The sequence below is a fragment of the Hylobates moloch genome, unplaced genomic scaffold, assembly GCF_009828535.3.
Source record: "Hylobates moloch isolate HMO894 unplaced genomic scaffold, HMol_V3 SCAFFOLD_2, whole genome shotgun sequence".
Taxonomy (NCBI): Eukaryota; Metazoa; Chordata; class Mammalia; order Primates; family Hylobatidae; genus Hylobates; species Hylobates moloch.
Window position 1 is genome coordinate 127,195,290 of NW_026652277.1, and position 16,255 is coordinate 127,211,544.

The following is a 16,255-nucleotide window of genomic DNA, read 5'->3' on the forward strand; positions in this document are numbered from 1 at the left end:
AAGTTATATTCAATAATACCCTCACGTGCACAGATGCCCCCAGCTTGTCTTCACTTGATATCCTTTCTCGTAGAGAAAAACATTTGTGAGACCTTGTCTAGCCCTATAAAGAGGCATTCAAAATGAAAATGCTAGTTTCAACACAATAGCATTCATTTAGGAGCTAAAGCACATTTAATGGAGTACATTTCAAATCCTGGGCACCATTCTCCTACATTAAAATGCCACCTTGGTTCATGCCTGTAATCCCAGCACTTTAGGAGGCCAAGGTGGGTGGATCCCTTGAGCCCAGGAGTTTGAAACCAACCTGGGCAACATGGTGAGACCCTGTCTTTACAAAAAAATTAAGAAATTAGCTGGGCACGGTGGTATGTGTCTGTAGTCCCAGCTACTTGGGAGGCTGAGGCAATAGGATCACCTGAGCCCAGGGAGGTTGAGGCTGCAGTGAGCTATGATCGTGCCACTGCACTATAGCCTGGGCGACAGAGTGAGACCCTATGAAAAAAAAAACAAACCCACCTTATTGAACAAGGTGCATAACTTGTCCTGTCCTCTTTCTTAAGAATCTAGGAAACATATGAAATTAAATGTATCATATTTTTTATGTCACTCTTTTTTTAATGTCACACTTTTTTTTAATGAAAAGACTGAAATAATATTGTGCTATCTGGCATCTAGCAATGAAATGTTCCATCCATACTAATTATAATTAATTTGTGCCTCTCAGCTTCTGTACTACAAGTTTTTAAGTATAAAACAGAATAGTGTAACTAAAGAATAGGAGGCATAATATAGTAAACTTCAGAGGCTCAGGAGGATAAAGAGGATATATTGGAAATCATGGTTGACTTAGGAAATGGACTTACTGTCCATTCAGACACCATTAAACTTCCCTGCGCATCAAGATATTATCTTTATGAGGTAGTCCAGAATAGATAGTTCGGAAAACGCCAATAAAAGAGTTCAAATGAATGCAACACAAGGTAATGTTCCAGTCAGCTAGCAGCCAAACAGGCAAGCATATTTATCTACTATATGGTTCTAACTGGAAGTAAACAAATCCCTAGGTTTTATTCAGCAAGAAAAGTCCACCCTCTGTGCAAAAAAATCCAAGGATTGTCTCTGGAACGTTTCATGACTATCCTCTATCCTCACTGCCACGAACAAGCTTTCATTATGTCTAGCCCATGCTGCTATCCAATCCCCTGCTCCCAAGCTGTCCCCTACTCCAGCCTGCTTCTGCACAGACCTAAACATTTTTCCAGAAAAGCAAAGAGGATTACGTCATACTCTTTATGGAAAGCTCTGTTGGTTCAGTTTCCTCCTGGATAAAATCCAACTCTTTCGTTCAGATGGACAATAAATCATAATCCAGCCTCAATCTTTCTTTAGTATCTATTGGATTTTTTTTTCTTAATTAAAATCTGAGTACCCTTCCTATCTGGGGAACTCCTCACAGGGTCCCACTACCTTCACTAGAACCTAAAGGGGCCAGATTCTCCCTCTCCCCAAGCTGAGAGCACCAGGTTTTGGGAATATGACCTAGGCTTGCCAGCTAGGTGCTCCTGCCTGGGCTTAGGTCTCCAGGGAGTGATGAAAAGACACTGAAGCACTGAACAGTTAATCTCATTGAAGGTGGTGGTGTGAACAAGGGCCAGCAGTGCCATAGCAGTTCCCTGGCAGCACATCCCTGCAGTGTGACTCTGGCCATGTCTTCCTGCTGCCAGGCCTCATTGGTTCCCGCCTGTTTTCCAAAGCTGTTGGCCAGCTTTCCTGTCAATTGTGAGATAACAGCATCCTTTCAATACACACCTTTTCGCCTTCGATCAATCAGAGGAGCTTGGTAATGCTGGCACCAAGAATCTTGACTGAAACTCATCTTCTCAGCTTCTTTCCCCACAAATTCTGGCCTCCTTGCTGTCCCCCTGCCATTCCCAGGGCAGGTACTGCTAGACTCCTGACCCTTTGGGAATTAACTGTTTGAACATTAAATGCCTCCCCACACCCCAGAGTTTCTAGCATTGTCAAAGTGCACTGTTTATTCAATCAAACACACACTGAGCACTTATTATGTTTCAGGTCTGTTTGAGTAGTGGTCCAACAAGGATGAATGAGACAAGGCCTTTGCCTACGCACAGCTCAGATCTTAGCACTGGCTCACTGTGGGCACAGGCCGCCATGGGCATGAAATGATTTTCTGCACAATGCAGTTGTTGCTACAAGAAGATTTCTGAGCAGGACTGCAAAGTCCCTCTACCCCTACTGCCATCACATCCTGATAGCTATCTCTCACCCCTGGACCTCATGCTTCATGACTATCCTCTGCCACTGGAAACCTCCCCACTGGCACAGCTTGTCTGGGCTTGCTCTTGCCAACTATGTGTTAATTTTTTTTTTTTTTTTTTTTTGAGATGGAGTCTCGCTTTGCACCAGGCTGGAGTGCAGTGGCGCGATCTCGGCTCACTGCAACCTCCACCTCCCAGGTTTAAGCGATTCTCCTGCCTCAGCCTCCTGAGTAGCTGGGATTACAGGTACATGCCACCACGCCCAGCTAATTTTTGTATTTTTAGTAGAGACAGCGTTTCACCATGTTGGCCAGGATGGTCTCAATCTCTTGACCTTGTGATCCGCCTGCCTTGGCCTCCCAAAGTAATGGGATTACAGGCGTAAGCCACCACACCCGGCCTGTTCATGCTTTAAAATGTCACCTTTCTTCAAACAACTTTCCATTCTCTTAGCTCAGTAGCTCTTGCCTAGATGTTGGACAGTCTTAATTTAAATATTTTACACTCAAGATGAATGGATGATAGATGTTACCTTCTCTGGGGGGGGGGGGTGGTCTTTATATTTTAAAATAGGTAATTCATGCATATAAATCTCTAATGGGAAGTAGAAATGTCTGCACAGAGATGATCTCCCCGTGCAGCCCACGGGCTGTGAGACACACTTGCTTTACGTACCACCATATTACAATCTTTTGCAAATGGAAATGGAACTAGGCTTTAAACTTAGTCTCCTACTTTTTTATAATCTCCTTCATTAGGACATCAATAATTAATGCTGCATCAACATAAAGGGTCAAAGATTCCACGATTTTTCTTTAAAAATTAGTATAACTTGCCTTGGTGTCTCTTAAGAATTTAGCTGAAAAATCCTCAGTGAGTGCGTCATAAAGTGCAGAGGGTTTAATGTCAACTATATCCCACACCTCGTGGGCCCATTTCTGCAGATCCAATGCATCACCCAGGAACTGACCATTAACAAAAGAAATCACAGAGGAAGAATATTCCCAGGTTTCATTTTTGAGTTCCTGTAAGAGAAAAGGACAAAAAAAAAATGTAAGAAGTAGGGGGGAAAACTTGCTAAACCCATAAGCCAGAGCTTAGGATCACCTCTAGGTCTGAATTTGTCAACTATAGTATTGAATCTTTTAAAAATAAGTTTTTATCGTCCTTTAGAATTTTGCTCTCAGAAAGAACTTAAGAACATTTTTAAGAATCTGACATCACTAAAAGTAAAGAATGATCTAAAAAGTAACATAAAAATGTTACAAATTAAAACAAATTTATCTGAAAAATGTGAGCCCCTTTAAATTATCATGCCCAGAAAGGCATTTAAAATGTAATAGCAGTTATGTCTCACTCCCCCTTGAGCTAAATAATTTCCTCCACTTACTATGTGGGCTCTAGACTGACACCAAACAGCCATAAAAAGCCATCCACTCTATAGTTCAACAACATATAGCCAATTGCTAACCAATGTTATTTCTGTAAATCAATGACAATTCCTGACCAACAGCTTTTGTAATCGCCCTCTCTTCTGATTGATTATTTTTTCTTTAAACACTTGAGCCTCTATTTTGTTCTCTGGAGCACTCCCCAAGGCAACTTGGAAATATGTCCTGGGCTGCAGTCCTCAACCTTGGCCCAAATGAACACTCTATATTAATTTTGTTTCAGCTTCTTCCTTTTAGGTCGACACATTAATAGAAGATAAATGGTAATCTGGTAATAAAAATCATCATGAGCCTGGCATACCTGTTATATTAACTTGCAAACAAAATTCAGTCTCTGTCTTCATTCCTAAAGCACATTTTACTGTGTGCATACTTGGGAAGGATAGGGGTCCAGGTAAGACATGCGGTTCAATGCAGAGGATGGGGAAAATGTTTTTTGGGTGGTGTGGTGCTTAAGGTTAGGAAATGACTTACGAGGGTCAACAGGGATTTCTGGGGCACAATTAGGAGCAGTGAGGAAGAAAACTCACCTTCCTCAGCACTGTGCCTTCAGCCCCTCAAAACGCAGTGTGTTAGTGTTTTCATCAACACAACGCTGATGGTAAACCTAAATCTCTGGTGAGCTCGAGGGACGTCCCCTCTGAGGAGATCTGGTTTATTATTACCCAGTACCAGTCAGGCAAACCATGAATAATTTGGAACAGCCATGCTCAAACTTTCGTGGGCAATGACAATCACTGAATCTGAGATTCTCATTGATCTCAGATTCTCAGAATCACAGAATCTGAGTTCCCTCTCCCTTTCCCCCGATATTCTGATTCTAGGATGGTGCCTGAGAATTTGCATTTATTTATTTATTTATTTGTATTTTGGAGATGAGGTCTCACTATATTGCCTAGGCTGGTCCTGAATTCCTGGGCTCAAGATCCTCCCACCTCAGCCTCCCAAAGTGTTGGGATTACAGGTGTGAGCCACTGTAACCCGCCAGAATGTGAATTTCTAACAACCTCTAAGAGGTGCTGGTGTTGCTGTTCTAGAGACTGCACTTGGAGAAATACTAGTTTGAGGAACAGTTTACATTCAACTTGCCAACTTGCTTCATTCTCCTCAGCAGATTTAATATCCTATCGCTTGCTTCCTATGCCCTCATCAAAACCTGCTTCTAGGCAGAGAAGAGACTTGCTTATGCTGAACTATAAATCACTGATAGAGCCAGTGGGTCGATACTTTCTGGAGTGTTTAAATTTATCAGTGTTATCATATTTTACAGGACCCAAAACTTTCTTTCTTTTTTTTTTTTTTTTTTTTGAGACCGAGTCTTGCTCTGTTGCCCAGGCTGGAGTGCAATGGCGTGATCTCAGCTCACTGCAACCTCTGCCTCCTATGTTCAAGCAATTCTCCTGCCTCAGCCTCCCAAGTAGCTGGGATTACAGGCGCCCACCACCACACCCAGCTAATTTTTGTATTTTTAGTAGAAATGGGGTTTCACCATGTTGGCCAGGCTGGTCTCAAACTCCTGACCTCAGGTGATCTGCCCGCCTCGGCCTCCCAAAGTGTTGAGATTACAGGCGTTGAGCCACCACACCCTGCCAGGACCCAAAACTTTCTAAACGGGAGAAAAAAATGTCATTGTGGATATTTTAGCTAGCTTGGTAGGAAAAATGCAGTAGAAGGTATGTTTTATTTGGAGGTTAAAGATGTAAATACCTTCCTCTGTCTCCTCTATACTTAGGGAGGCGTGCTCGCCTGCCTCACGTGAACAGCATGGACCTGATGGTTTCTAGGGCCTTCAGCACTAAGAGTATGAGGCTGCCTTCTTTGGAGCAGAGAGAGAGAGACCTTCCCAATGGCCCTGAAGCCATCCACTTAGGGTGGCACTTCATTCTGCTGAAGCCTAAGGCCAGTTGAACCTAATGAGTTCAGAGAGACCAAATGTGCTAAGAAGCACTACTTATGACACAAGACACAATACTTACACTGATGAAGGACAAGGGACTGCCCTGAGAAGGAAGAAAAGGTTAAGGTAACAAAAAGCCAGAGGAGGAGGGAGGGAGGGGGATGAAAGGAAGGATAAGGAATATCACAGGTGGAACGAAGCAGCAATGATGAACTGGAAAGCCTCATTCAAGACCCGTGAGAAAGGTAGGAGGAAGAGAACACAAAACGTCTTGAGGTAACCTGGTCTGAAAGGGGAGGGAAACTGGGGAATAGAATCCACATCAATTTCCTAGAGTCCAGTGGGAATTCAGAAGAGGAATGGGTGCAAACCACAAACCATGAGATCATAGTTTTCCTGTGGGAGGAGAGCATGACACTGGTAGGTCACATAAGTTTGATAAAAAAGAAAAAAAACACGTATTGTTTTATGTTAGGGTGACCAACAGTTGTGGCCTGCCTAGGACTATCCTACTTTTAGCACCAAAATTCCCACATCCTAGGAAACCCCTCAGTCCCAGGCAAACCAGGACCGTTTGTCACCCAAGTTGTTGGAAAGATTATAATTTATGTATATAAGCTGGGCACAGTGGCTCACACCTGTAATCCCAACATTTTGGGAGGCCAAGGTAGGAGGGTTGCTTGAAGCCAGAAACAGAGACCCTGTTTCTACAAAAAAAGAAAAAAAGAATATATGTGTGTGTGTGTGTGTGTGTGTGTGTGTGTGTGTGTGTGTGTGTCTGGAATACTGTCTGTCATACAATAAGCAGCATTGTAAGTGTTTGGTTCTATTTGAATTCCAATGAAAATCTTTTAAGGCTAGGAACATGTGAGGCTTAACAAATGGTATTCTTATTCAGTCTTGCACAGTTCACGTGACTGAACAGAGAATGAAGTGGTCTCATAAAGCCGTGCTGCCTCCATGATAATTAATCACAGGATCACAGGATATCCTTGTGCAACCCAGCACAGAACAATCTAAACTGCCCTGGTCAAGGGAAATGAGGTTTCATCAGCCATGGGGGAGATGGGGTGGGGCAGGGAAACTAGGACTGGGACCATCTACAAGACTAGGCCAGGGGTGACAAGCATCCCACCCTCCCCAACACAGGATATTGCTAAGCCAGGATGCCACCTTAGCATTCTTCTTATCACAAGCTCCAGGCAGCACTACCAACTGAGCAGGTTGTCACCCAACAGGAAACCTATCATCCCTGGACAAGCTCTGCTAGCCCTAAGGTGTGAAGTTCTCTGAGGGTATAGATAGAGTGGAGAATGCAGAGAAGGAAGCTTCAACTAGGACAAGGTTGCCCTGTGGGAGCTTGGTGTCTGTCATCGGAGCTTCCCTAGGCAACAGTCCCACAGAAGCCCCTGGCTGTCTCTGTGATGTACACCATCAACACTTTCCAGAGTTTAAGGGCCAAGAGGGCCAGGCTACATTAACCTGCTCAGTGCCAGGGTGTGAGAGGAAGTATAAGTGATGTGCAGGGAGACAGGGTAACTAACCATGATCAGCGGCAAATGGCACCATTGATTTTACCTTTATCTCATGCTTTCCAAAGGAAAATTCTGTAAATGTTGCACTTTTTTTTTTTTTTTTTTGAGACAGAGCCTCACTCTATCACCAGGCTGGAGTACAACGGCGGGATCTTGGCTCACTGCAACCTCTGACTTCTTGGTTCAAGCGATTTTCCTGCCTCAGCCTCCCAAGTAGCTGGGATTATAGGCATGCACCACCATGCCCAGCTAATTTTTGTATTTCTAGTAGAGACGGGGTTTCACCATGTTGGCCAGGATGGTCTTGATCTCCTGACCTCATGATCGGCCCACCTTGGCCTCCCAAAATGCTGGGATTACAGGTGTGGGCCACTGCACCCAGCCCAAATGTTGTAGTCAAAATCAAAAACAAAAACAAACAGCTTGGTGGCTGAGCGCAGTGACTCACACCTGTAATCCCAGCACTTTGGGAGGCCGAGGTGGGTGGATCGCTTGAGCTCAGGAGTTTGAGACTACCCTGGGCAACATGGTGAAACCCTGTCTGTTAAAAAAAATACAAAAACTAGCCAGATGTGGTGGCGTGTGCCTGTAATCCCAGCTACTTGGGGGGCTGAGGTAGGAGGATTGCTTGAATCCAGGAGGTTGAGGCTGCAGTGAGCCAAGATCGCCCCACTGCACTCCAGCCTGGGTAACAGAGTGAGACCCTGTCTCAAAAACAAAACACCTAGCTTGGTAAATGATTAATATAATTTAGGAAAAGTACATAATTTAGAGAAATAAAATCTAGTTACACTAAAATTACTCTTTCAGTTTTTCCAAAACAATGCATAAATAATTCAGGCAAAACTTGGCTTGTTGTCTATATCCCCCACACCCCAAATATCCTTTACCCTTTTTTTCTCCTGTAGATATTGATGCCATGCAAATTCTTGAAGAGGAACTAATATAGGATCTTCAAATTTGGATGGATGATTATTCTTCAGATTCTGGATTTCGAAATAGAATAATTATTTCAGAGTTAGTTCTCTTTTAAAGTCAAAATCATGTTCCCCAATTTTTACAGGGTTTCCAGAAGTTTTATACAACACATGCCCAGGCCATGCAGTCTGACTGAGATATTCCTTGCTCGCTGTCAGAGGCCCTTGTGTTCACCTCCAAGTTGCTCCCCAGTCCAGGGAGCTTATTTGTATAAGTGCCTCGAAGCCAAGAACTATGTCTTAGAGGCTGGGTGCAGTGGCTCACACCTGTAATCCCAGCACTTTGGGAGGCTGAGGTGGGCAGATCACCTGAGATCAGGAGATTGAGACCAGCCTGGCCAACATGGCAAAAACCTGTCTCTACTAAAAATACAAAAAAATTAGCCAGGCATGGTAGGTGTGTGCCTGTAATCCCAGCTACTCGGGAGGCTGAGGCAAGAGAATCACTTGAACCTGGGAGGCAGAGGTTGCAGTGAGCAGAGATCACACCACTGCACTCCAGTCTGGGCGACAGAGTGGGACTCTATTTCAAAAAACAAAAAATAAAAAAACAAAACAAAACAAAAAAAACTCTGTCTTAGTCTTCCTATATTCCCACCTGCCACAATCTCTGGCACACAGCAGCTGAATAAAGAAAGGAATACATAAATGGGTTAATGCCAACAGCTTTGTGACATGCTATGTTCTTTAAGACTGGTTTTTCCCTAAGTACAACTCTTGCTAAACCTCGGTGGATCTACAGACACTTTACTTATAACTAAAATAAATAAATAAATGTTTTTGCTTTAATTCACTGATGAATGGGGGATGACCAAAAAGATAATAACGTTGTGGTTATACCCCTTAGGAAAAAGACAAGTACGAAATCAGTTTAGGTTTAGATACTGAATATGTTTTAGTTTGACATAGATTGTCTGTAGGAATCAGAGAAAATTCTTATTGGTTGGCAATCCAGGCTTGGTTCTTGATATTCGTTATACTTTGTCTCCCTCTAAAGCAAGAGAATGCAGGTGAGGCTATAACAGGCCTCTTTTCTGAGTGGGTTTGGGAAGTAGATGGACCAAAGGGAAAAGTGACAGCCGCTGCAGGTTAGTACCTTCCCTGCTAGGGACAGTGCATGGAGGCCCTGTCCTGGTCCAAAAGAGGGTGCTGGCCTAGCACAGGCCATCAGGGGTGAGTATTCCAAGGAGAGAAAACCAGGATGTGAGTGTGGCCCACTTTGGCAATACTCACGAAGAGGGCAACAATAATTAGGCCATTTCCTTCTGTCGCCAAGCAATAGCTGACGCATCTTGTTTCTCAGTTCCAGTGTCTGTGCTCAGTTTGAGGCAATACTGCAGGTTGATTACTTTTTCTTTTTTTTTTGAGATGGAGTCTTGCTCTGTCGCCTAGGATGGAGTGCAGCGGTATGACCTCAGCTCACTGCAACCTCCGTCTCCTAGGTTCAAGCAATTCTCCTACCTCAGCCTCCCAAGTAGCTGGGATTACAGGCGCCTGCCACCACGCCCAGCTAATTTTTGCATTTTTAGCGACGAGGTTTCACCATCTTGGCCAGGCTGGTCTCGAACTCCTGACCTTAGGCAATCTGCCTGCCTCAGCCTCCCAAAGTGCTGGGATTACAGGCGTGAACCACCGCACCTGGACCGGTTGACTGCTATTTCTAACCATCTGGAATAAACTATAAATCCAGCAGTTTTCAAATGAAACACATCATGTCTTTTTAATAATTTAGTATTTGTTGTAGAACGGACTATATCCAAATGAAAATGTATGCAATATTTGTTCTTATTCTCTACAAATCTCAATATTTTGTGTGTTTGGTTTTTACATTTTGTTTTTAATTTTATTTTTAAATTTACATATAATAATTGTACATATTTATGAGGTAGTGATGTCTCGATACATATAATATGTACTTACCATTAGCATATCCATCATCTCAAACATTTATTATTTCTTTCTGTTGGGAACATTCAACACAAATCTAAATCTTTGTTAGTTAATCAGACATCCAGGATAGCTCACAAATTACCATGTTAGGAATACATTCAGATATCCATTAAGACAGAACTAGAGGCTGGGCGTGGTGGCCCATGCCTATAATCCCAGCACTTTGGGAGGTCAAGGAGGATTGCTTGAGCCCAGGAGTTCAAGACCAGCAACACAGTGAGACCCCCGTCTCTTCCAAAAAAAGAAAAAAAAGCTAGCTGAATTTTCATATTTGAATATAACTACAGTAAGTAAAAGTTTAAGAAAGGGAATATTGACATTATTAATATAATAAAGATATTGTTTTCTCGACCTACTGTCTTCTACAGCAGGGGCTGGAGAGGAATAATTTTTAGATTTGTAAACAGTTTTTTGTTTTTTTTTTAAGACAGAGTCTCACTCTTGTTGCCCAGGCTGGAGCACAGTGGCACGATCTCAGCTCACTGAAACCTCCACCTCCCGGGTTCAAGCAATTCTCCAGCCTCAGCTTCCCGAGTAGCTGGGATTACAGGCGCCCGCCACCATGCCTGGATAATTTTTGTATTTTTAGTGTAGATGGGGTTTCACCACGTTGGCCAGGCTGGTCTTGAACTCCTGATTTCATGATCTACCTGCCTCAGCCTCCCAAAGTGCTGGGATTACAGGCATGAGCCACCGCACTCGGCCTGTAAACAGTTTTAAAAAATCAAAAGAATATTTCATGGCCGGGCGCGGTGGCTCACGCTTGTGAGCACCCAGCACTTTGGGAGGCTGAGGCGGGCGGATCACGAGGTCAGGAGATCGAGACCACGGTGAAACCCCGTCTCTACTAAAAATACAAAAAATTAGCCGGGCATAGTGGCAGGCGCCTGTAGTCCCAGCTACTGGGAGAGGCTGAGGCAGGAGAATGGCGTGAACCCGGGAGGCGGAGCTTGCAGTGAGCCGAGATCTCACCACTGCACTCCAGCCTGGGCGACAGAGCGAGACTCCGTCTCAAAAAAAAAAAAAAAAAAAAAAAAAAATTTCATGTTATGTGAAAATGATACGCAAGTCAAATTCAGTGTCCATAATATGGTTTTACTGGAATACTGTCATTCATTTCCATCTCTGTGTCTGCTTTTGCAACACAGGACAAAGCTAAACAGGTGTGACTGAGACCCTATTGCCAAGAAGGCCTAATATATTTATTATCTGGACTTTACAGAAAAAAACTTGTCAACACTTTCTTTACAATGTGGAGTAGGCACAGAAAATGTGCCTTCAGAAAAAAAGCGAAAAAAAAGAAAAAAAAATCCCCGAAACTCATTAAATACATTAACTTTGTAATTAACTTCATGGCCATTCACTTTGGTAATAAAAGGTTGCTGATCCCGTCTGCCCAAGAAACACAGACCACAATTTCTACTTTTGATGATTCGTGTATTATTTTCACAGACTTCTGATCACTTTTCTTTTCATTATTTATTTATTTTGAGACGGGGTCTGGCTCTGTCGCCCAGGCTGGAGGGCAATGGCGCGATCTCAGCTCACTGCAACCTCCGCCTCCCGGGTTCAAGCGATTCTTGTGCCTCAGCCTCCTGAGTAGCTGGGATTACAGACGACTGCCACCACGCCCGGCTAATTTTTTTATTTTTAGTAGAAACGGGGTTTCATCATGTTGGCCAGGCTGGTCTAGAACTCCGCGTCTGCCTCCCAAAGTGCTGAGATTACAGGCGTGAGTCACTGCGCCAAGATATCTTCTATTTGGGAACATTTTGTTGTCAAGTATCCAGCTGGGTACTTCGGGAGTTAAAAACATTAATTAAGGCATGGTCCTGGAGTCAAGTGAGGTTCGGCGAGAAGTTTGCCATGGACAGCATTTCTTTCTGGAGCAAACCCTGTAAGAAGGGCTGAATTCTACATGCCGATATTTCATACATTTCTCCTGCATTTCAAGTTGTAAGTGTGCTGCAGCATAACTGATCTGGCCAAATTCTTCCAGTTTTCTCAAGTGCTTTTCCTTTAGTATCGTTCTGAGTGTTTACAAAGAAACGATTTTCCAAAGCACTTGTGAAGAAGCATCTGGTTCGATTGGAACGCAGTGACGGCTCTATAAAATTCAAAGAAAAGAACCTCCCCGCATGAATAGTTTACAAAAATCGCTTGGGCCGAGGTGGCGAGGTTGTAAAAATTAGCTAGTTATATAGTAATCATTTTTCCATAAATTTTAAAATCTATAATTAAATAAAAAATTGACGTAGAACAAAATCTGCGGGGGTGTGTGTGTGTGTTTTCGGAGGGGATTACCTTATCTCCCAGCACGGTTCTGAACCCTTCCTTCGCTCCCTTTAAAGGTCGCCAAGTCGAACGCCCGCCCCCGGACCCGCACTTGGCCCCCTATACTCTCCTCCCGGTCCTCCGGACGGATCCCGCCCGGCCAGGACACGCTAGCCCCTTCCTCGGCCGGTGAGGCCTCGACCCCCGCCGCCTCGAGGAGGCGCCGCGCCTGCAGTCACGCGGCCGAGAGCGGGTAGCGGGGAGGGCCGCCCACGACAGAGGTTTCTCTGTGGTTACCTCAGCGGCGGTCTTCGCAATCTGAAAGTTGGGGCAACTGAAGAGCCCCACCACCTTCACCTGCAGCGGCCGCTCGGGCAGCGAGGGCGAGCCGCACCTAGCGTGCGGGGGCCCGCAGGGCTGCGGCCTTGCCATGGCCGCGCCCGGGGATGCCCGGTGACCCCAAACACTGCGCGTCGCTCCGGCAACCGCGCGGACCCGCCTCCGCCGCTCGCAGAAGGCGGGGCCCAGGGGCGGGGCCGAGGGCGGCCCGTGGCGGCCGGGCCTTTCCTCAACTTTGCGCCTGTTGCTGGGCTGCTGGCGCGCGGGCGGCCGCGACCGCGGCCGGGGACCAGCTTGGAGGAAAAGAAACCGGGAGCCGCCCACCAGGGGGCGCCCTCCGGACCCGCAGGGTCCTCGCGCGCGGCCCTCGCCGAGCCTGGGCGCCCGGATTTCGGCAGCGGATGGCCTTTCCGGGTTGGCGGCCCGCCTGATTGGGAGCAAACGGCCGGTTGCCGGGGGAACGCGGGAGTCGGGCCCGGCCTGAGCCACGCGGGCTTGGTGCCCACCTGTGCGCGCCGCCCGCGAGGAAGGAACGGCCCGGGGAGAAGGCGCCGCCGGCCGCCCCCGTCCCCACCGCGGCCGTCGCTGGAGAGCTCGAGCCGCCTCGCGCCCCTGGAGCGCCCCAACCATGAAGCCCAACTTCTCCCTGCGACTGCGGATCTTCAACCTCAACTGCTGGTGAGTGCGTCCGCGGAGTGCGGTCTGGGGGCCACCTTCCGTTCGCACCCATGCAGCCTTCTTCCCCCCATCCCGCCTCACGATCTCAGGGTGTAGGGAAAACCCGAACCTCCAAAGTCCACATCTGGCCCCAGCGCCGGTGGTCCCAGCAGTCACCTCCCCTGCCCCGCTCTTCCCTTCCTTAGGGGCATTCCGTACTTGAGCAAGCACCGGGCCGACCGCATGAGGCGCCTGGGAGACTTTCTGAACCAGGAGAGCTTCGACCTGGCTTTGCTGGAGGAGGTGAGATTGTGCGGCACCGTGCGGAACCCGGGCTGGGAGGAGGGCACCTGGGGACAGACCTTCCCCCTGGGGAAAGGCCAAGCAGGCATCCTCACCGCTGCCCTCAGGTGTGGAGTGAGCAGGACTTCCAGTACCTGAGACAGAAACTGTCGCCTACCTACCCAGCTGCACACCACTTCCGGAGGTGAGAAGCCCACTGGCCTGAAGCCTTTTCTCATCCCAGGAGGCTCTTGGCCCTGCCAGCCCTTCCCTGTCCTGCCTGCACCTTCCAGTCTCCTCCAGCGTCCTCTCCCTCTGGATGTGAGAGAAGGAGAAGGGTAAACCAGGAAGGTCCTATGACTTCAGCCCATTTCACCTTTGTTTTCTGGCTGCCCTATACTCCTCCAAAGGCTGTCGCCTTTGTTCTAGGGCTAGTCTCAGCAGTAGAAAAAGAAAAAAATAGCTGATCAGAGCTGGAAGACAAGGGAGGGGAAGAGGGCTGGGTGTCTCTCCCTGTTTTTCTGGTTATTAAGCAGGGCTTGGCTTTCAGCGGAATCATTGGCAGTGGCCTCTGTGTCTTCTCCAAACACCCAATCCAGGAGCTCACCCAGCACATCTACACCCTCAATGGCTACCCCTACATGGTAAGCCAGACCTCTGACCTCCTCCACCTCCCTTCTCCACCTCCAGTAATACAAGGTAGAGGAGGCAGCCCTCTGAGAGCTGCAGGGGATGGGCAGAAAGATGGTGGCGGTGCCCTGAGTTTCTATCTCCTTCTGCCTGCAGATCCATCATGGTGACTGGTTCAGTGGGAAGGCTGTGGGGCTGCTGGTGCTCCATCTAAGCGGCATGGTGCTCAACGCCTATGTGACCCATGTGAGTGAAGCTGGCAGTGCCTAGGGCTGGGACATGCAGCCCAGTCCTGGGACAGAGAGATGGTACTTCTCTAGCTTTCATACCTGGGGGTGAGGTGTGGGGGCAAGATCTTATAAGGAAGCAATGGGCAAGGCTTATCCATTCTATACCAAACACCATGCCAAGTGACAGATACAGGCTTGATTCAGACATACCCCTGGGACCCTCAGTCTTATCTGCTGTGATCTCATCTATCTTGCTCAGCTCCATGCCGAATACAATCGACGGAAGGACATCTACCTAGCACATCGTGTGGCCCAAGCTTGGGAATTGGCCCAGTTCATCCAGTGTGTGAGCCTGGGCTTGAAATGGGAAGTGGGATGGGACCCAGGGACTGAGGGTGAAAAGGCCCCAGTCATGGGGAAGAGCTGGTGAGGGAAGAACTCCCACCTCACCAACCTGGTTCCCCCAGCCACACATCCAAGAAGGCAGACGTGGTTCTGTTGTGTGGAGACCTCAACATGCACCCAGAAGACCTGGGCTGCTGCCTGCTGAAGGAGTGGACAGGGCTTCGTGATGCCTACCTTGAAACTCGGGACTTCAAGGTGAGGACTTGCCTGTTACTTCCCCACCTATATCCCCAGCTTCTCTCCCTCCATCTCCCCAACATCCTAGCATGAGCCAATGATTCCCTTAGGGCTCTGAAGAAGGCAACACAATGGTACCCAAGAACTGCTACGTCAGCCAGCAGGAGCTGAAGCCGTTTCCCTTTGGTGTCCGCATTGACTACGTGCTTTACAAGGTCAGGCTCCTCCCCTCAACATGCTTTCATATGCTGTGTCTCTCTGTCTGCCACCAACCTGTGTAGATCCTTTGCTCAGCTAGTCTAGTCTTGGACCACTGATGGGTGGAAAGTGGGGTAGCCGGGAGCTGGTTCTCTGGGAAGAGGCCCTCATATGTAAGCTTCTCTCTGGCCTATACTTTTCCTAGGCAGTTTCTGGGTTTTACATCTCCTGTAAGAGTCTTGAAACCACTACAGGCAATGACCCTCACAGTGGCACTCCCCTCTCTGATCATGAAGCCCTGATGGCTACTCTGTTTGTGAGGCACAGCCCCCCACAGCAGAACCCCAGCTCTACCCATGGTGAGTCACCTCCACCCTTTCCTTGGTTCTTGCCCCGCTTGAAGCAGCCCTTCCACTCTTGACTCTCTCCTGCCCCACTGCCCTGCCCTGTTGTAGGACCAGCAGAGAGGTCGCCGTTGATGAGTGTGCTAAAGGAGGCCTGGACGGAGCTGGGTCTGGGCATGGCTCAGGCTCGCTGGTGGGCTGCCTTTGCTAGCTATGTGATTGGCCTGGGGCTGCTTCTCCTGGCACTGCTGTGTGTCCTGGCGGCTGGAGGAGGGGCTGGGGAAGCTGCCATACTGCTCTGGACCCCCAGCATAGGGCTGGTGCTGTGGGCAGGTGCATTCTACCTCTTCCACGTGCAGGAGGTCAATGGCTTATATAGGGCCCAGGCTGAGCTCCAGCATGTGCTAGGAAGGGCAAGGGAGGCCCAGGACCTGGGCCCAGAGCCTCAGCCAGCCCTACTCCTGCGGCAGCAGGAGGGGGACAGAGCTAAAGAACAATAAAGCTTGGCACTTCAGTGGCTCTGCCTTTTTCCTTGTAGAGGCCATGGGAGCCAGGGGTCAGTGTGACTGTCACACTACAGACCTTAAGCCTCCTACACATCTTCTCCTGTCCCGATACATGCCC

General features: G+C 47.5%; 2 protein-coding genes across 6 annotated transcripts in view; one reads left to right on the forward strand and one right to left on the reverse strand.

Moving 5' to 3' along the window:
• The window catches only part of PPIL6 (peptidylprolyl isomerase like 6), a 51,832-nt gene extending 38,941 nt beyond the window's left edge, over positions 1 to 12,891 (reverse strand). For 4 of the 5 annotated variants that reach the window (XM_058435468.1, XM_032156412.2, XM_058435471.1 and 1 more), the window contains exons 1-3: positions 12,667 to 12,891; positions 8,059 to 8,154; positions 3,122 to 3,310 (exon numbers count right to left, since the gene is read on the reverse strand). In XM_058435468.1, coding sequence (XP_058291451.1) covers positions 3,122 to 3,310; positions 8,059 to 8,154; positions 12,667 to 12,801 — 420 coding nt within the window. In that variant the 5' untranslated portion in view covers positions 12,802 to 12,891. The remainder of the gene's footprint in view (positions 1 to 3,121; positions 3,311 to 8,058; positions 8,155 to 12,666) is intronic. The other variant, XM_058435469.1, reaches the window with a different exon arrangement.
• A 43-nt stretch (positions 12,892 to 12,934) lies between these two features.
• Positions 12,935 to 16,143, forward strand: SMPD2 (sphingomyelin phosphodiesterase 2). The gene is made up of 10 exons (XM_032156433.2): positions 12,935 to 13,386; positions 13,572 to 13,668; positions 13,776 to 13,852; positions 14,198 to 14,291; positions 14,434 to 14,523; positions 14,767 to 14,849; positions 14,975 to 15,107; positions 15,200 to 15,304; positions 15,493 to 15,646; positions 15,743 to 16,143. The coding sequence occupies exons 1-10, from the start codon at positions 13,337 to 13,339 to the stop codon at positions 16,129 to 16,131; spliced, it is 1,272 nt and encodes a 423-aa protein (XP_032012324.1). The 5' UTR covers positions 12,935 to 13,336; the 3' UTR covers positions 16,132 to 16,143.
• Positions 16,144 to 16,255: the final 112 nt, after the last annotated feature.

What these genes read in the sequence shown, in the direction of transcription:
- SMPD2 (XM_032156433.2), top strand. Translation starts at nt 13,337, where the DNA reads ATGAAGCCCAACTTCTCCCTGCGACTGCGGATCTTCAACCTCAACTGC. An exon ending in ATCTTCAACCTCAACTGCTG is followed by an intron (nt 13,387 to 13,571) that starts GTGAGTGCGTCC and finishes TCCCTTCCTTAG; the next exon opens with GGGCATTCCGTACTTGAGCA. An exon ending in GAATTGGCCCAGTTCATCCA is followed by an intron (nt 14,850 to 14,974) that starts GTGTGTGAGCCT and finishes TGGTTCCCCCAG; the next exon opens with CCACACATCCAAGAAGGCAG.